Source organism: Poecilia reticulata, linkage group LG18 (genome assembly GCF_000633615.1).
Source record: "Poecilia reticulata strain Guanapo linkage group LG18, Guppy_female_1.0+MT, whole genome shotgun sequence".
Lineage (NCBI taxonomy): Eukaryota > Metazoa > Chordata > Actinopteri > Cyprinodontiformes > Poeciliidae > Poecilia > Poecilia reticulata.
In genome coordinates this window covers 21,046,972-21,048,168 of record NC_024348.1, presented here as the reverse complement: position 1 = coordinate 21,048,168, position 1,197 = coordinate 21,046,972, and the positions used below count along the sequence as shown (strand labels likewise).

The 1,197-nt window shown below is 35.3% G+C and overlaps 1 protein-coding gene across 1 annotated transcript in view; it reads right to left on the bottom strand.

Moving 5' to 3' along the window:
- LOC103480938 (L-amino-acid oxidase-like) overlaps window positions 1–990 on the bottom strand; it is a 25,176-nt gene extending 24,186 nt beyond the window's left edge. The window contains exons 1-2 of the mRNA XM_017310357.1: window positions 960–990; window positions 123–371 (exon numbers count right to left, since the gene is read on the bottom strand). Coding sequence (XP_017165846.1) covers window positions 123–371; window positions 960–990 — 280 coding nt within the window. The remainder of the gene's footprint in view (window positions 1–122; window positions 372–959) is intronic.
- Window positions 991–1,197: the final 207 nt, after the last annotated feature.

The following is a 1,197-nucleotide window of genomic DNA, read 5'->3' as shown; positions in this document are numbered from 1 at the left end:
AGAGAGCCGTTTAAACACCTAGCCTAAACACAAAGATAAAGATAAGATTGTGTTTAAGTTATGTGCTTAAACACAATGACAAACATGTGAGATATTTTTTATCYGTCATCTAACAAAAACAACTGAAAAATCCTGAGCGACGTTTGCGTTTCTGACCTGATGTCCTGCAGCTTCAAGCAGCTTGGCGGCTGTCAGTCCAGCCATCCCGGCTCCGACGATGACCACATGATGAGGCTTTTCGATGGCGGGGAGGCCGTGCKTCATCGTGTGCATCAGGTGTCTGTAGTCGGTGTCGTTCAGGCATTTGGCCAGGTCTTCCTTCACGCTGACCGCAGCGGCGGGTCTGCACACGCTGAGCAGCAGCAGAGGACCTGCAGACACACAGAAGCAAACATTTTAAGCTTTATTTTACAATGTATTCACAGGAAACTGGTTGAAAGGGACATAACCAGACATTTTAAAGCAATTTTACGTTGTTTATTTAAAAATTTAAGCAAAAACTCTAATTGCATTTAGTGTATGTATTTTTTTATTTCAGAAAAAAAAMCAGATTATTCAAAGTCATATTTCTATAAACTATCAGGGACAAGTTTCTCTAAATATAGGTTGGATATTCAGAAATAAACAATRTTTAATAAATTAGAATATATGATCATTTGTCAGATTAAAAGTACTTTCTGAAATTGGACCATCTTCAAGCAGGTATTAGTTTTGATTAAGTTTACATTTCTGTATAAAATGTTTTTTATTGGTGTGATGTAACACTCAAAATTTAAATGTCATGTTTTCATTAACTGTAATCATCATAATTAACAGAAATAAAGGATTTTGCTGAGCCATAAAATAAATTGACTTTTCAATAACAGTCAGATTTATTAACTGTGTCTAAACTTTTCATATACAGAAAACAGTTCAGCCGTTTTAACTCCCAACTTTCAGAAAAGTCATGAAATACTTACATAAGACCCACAGCAGCACATGAGTCCCCATCTTAATTTATCTAAAATAAATATTGAGGAGAAAAATCAGGGAARTAGAGAGCAAGTGAAGCAGGAAACACAAAGCAGTATAAACATAATATGTTTAGCATCTTTCTGTTCATGTTTAGTTACATTTTAAGAGAATAAATCCGAGAAAATGACGAGTTTAATGTCTGTTTAACACGAGGTTCTTGTTTATCTCAGGTTATCCATCTGC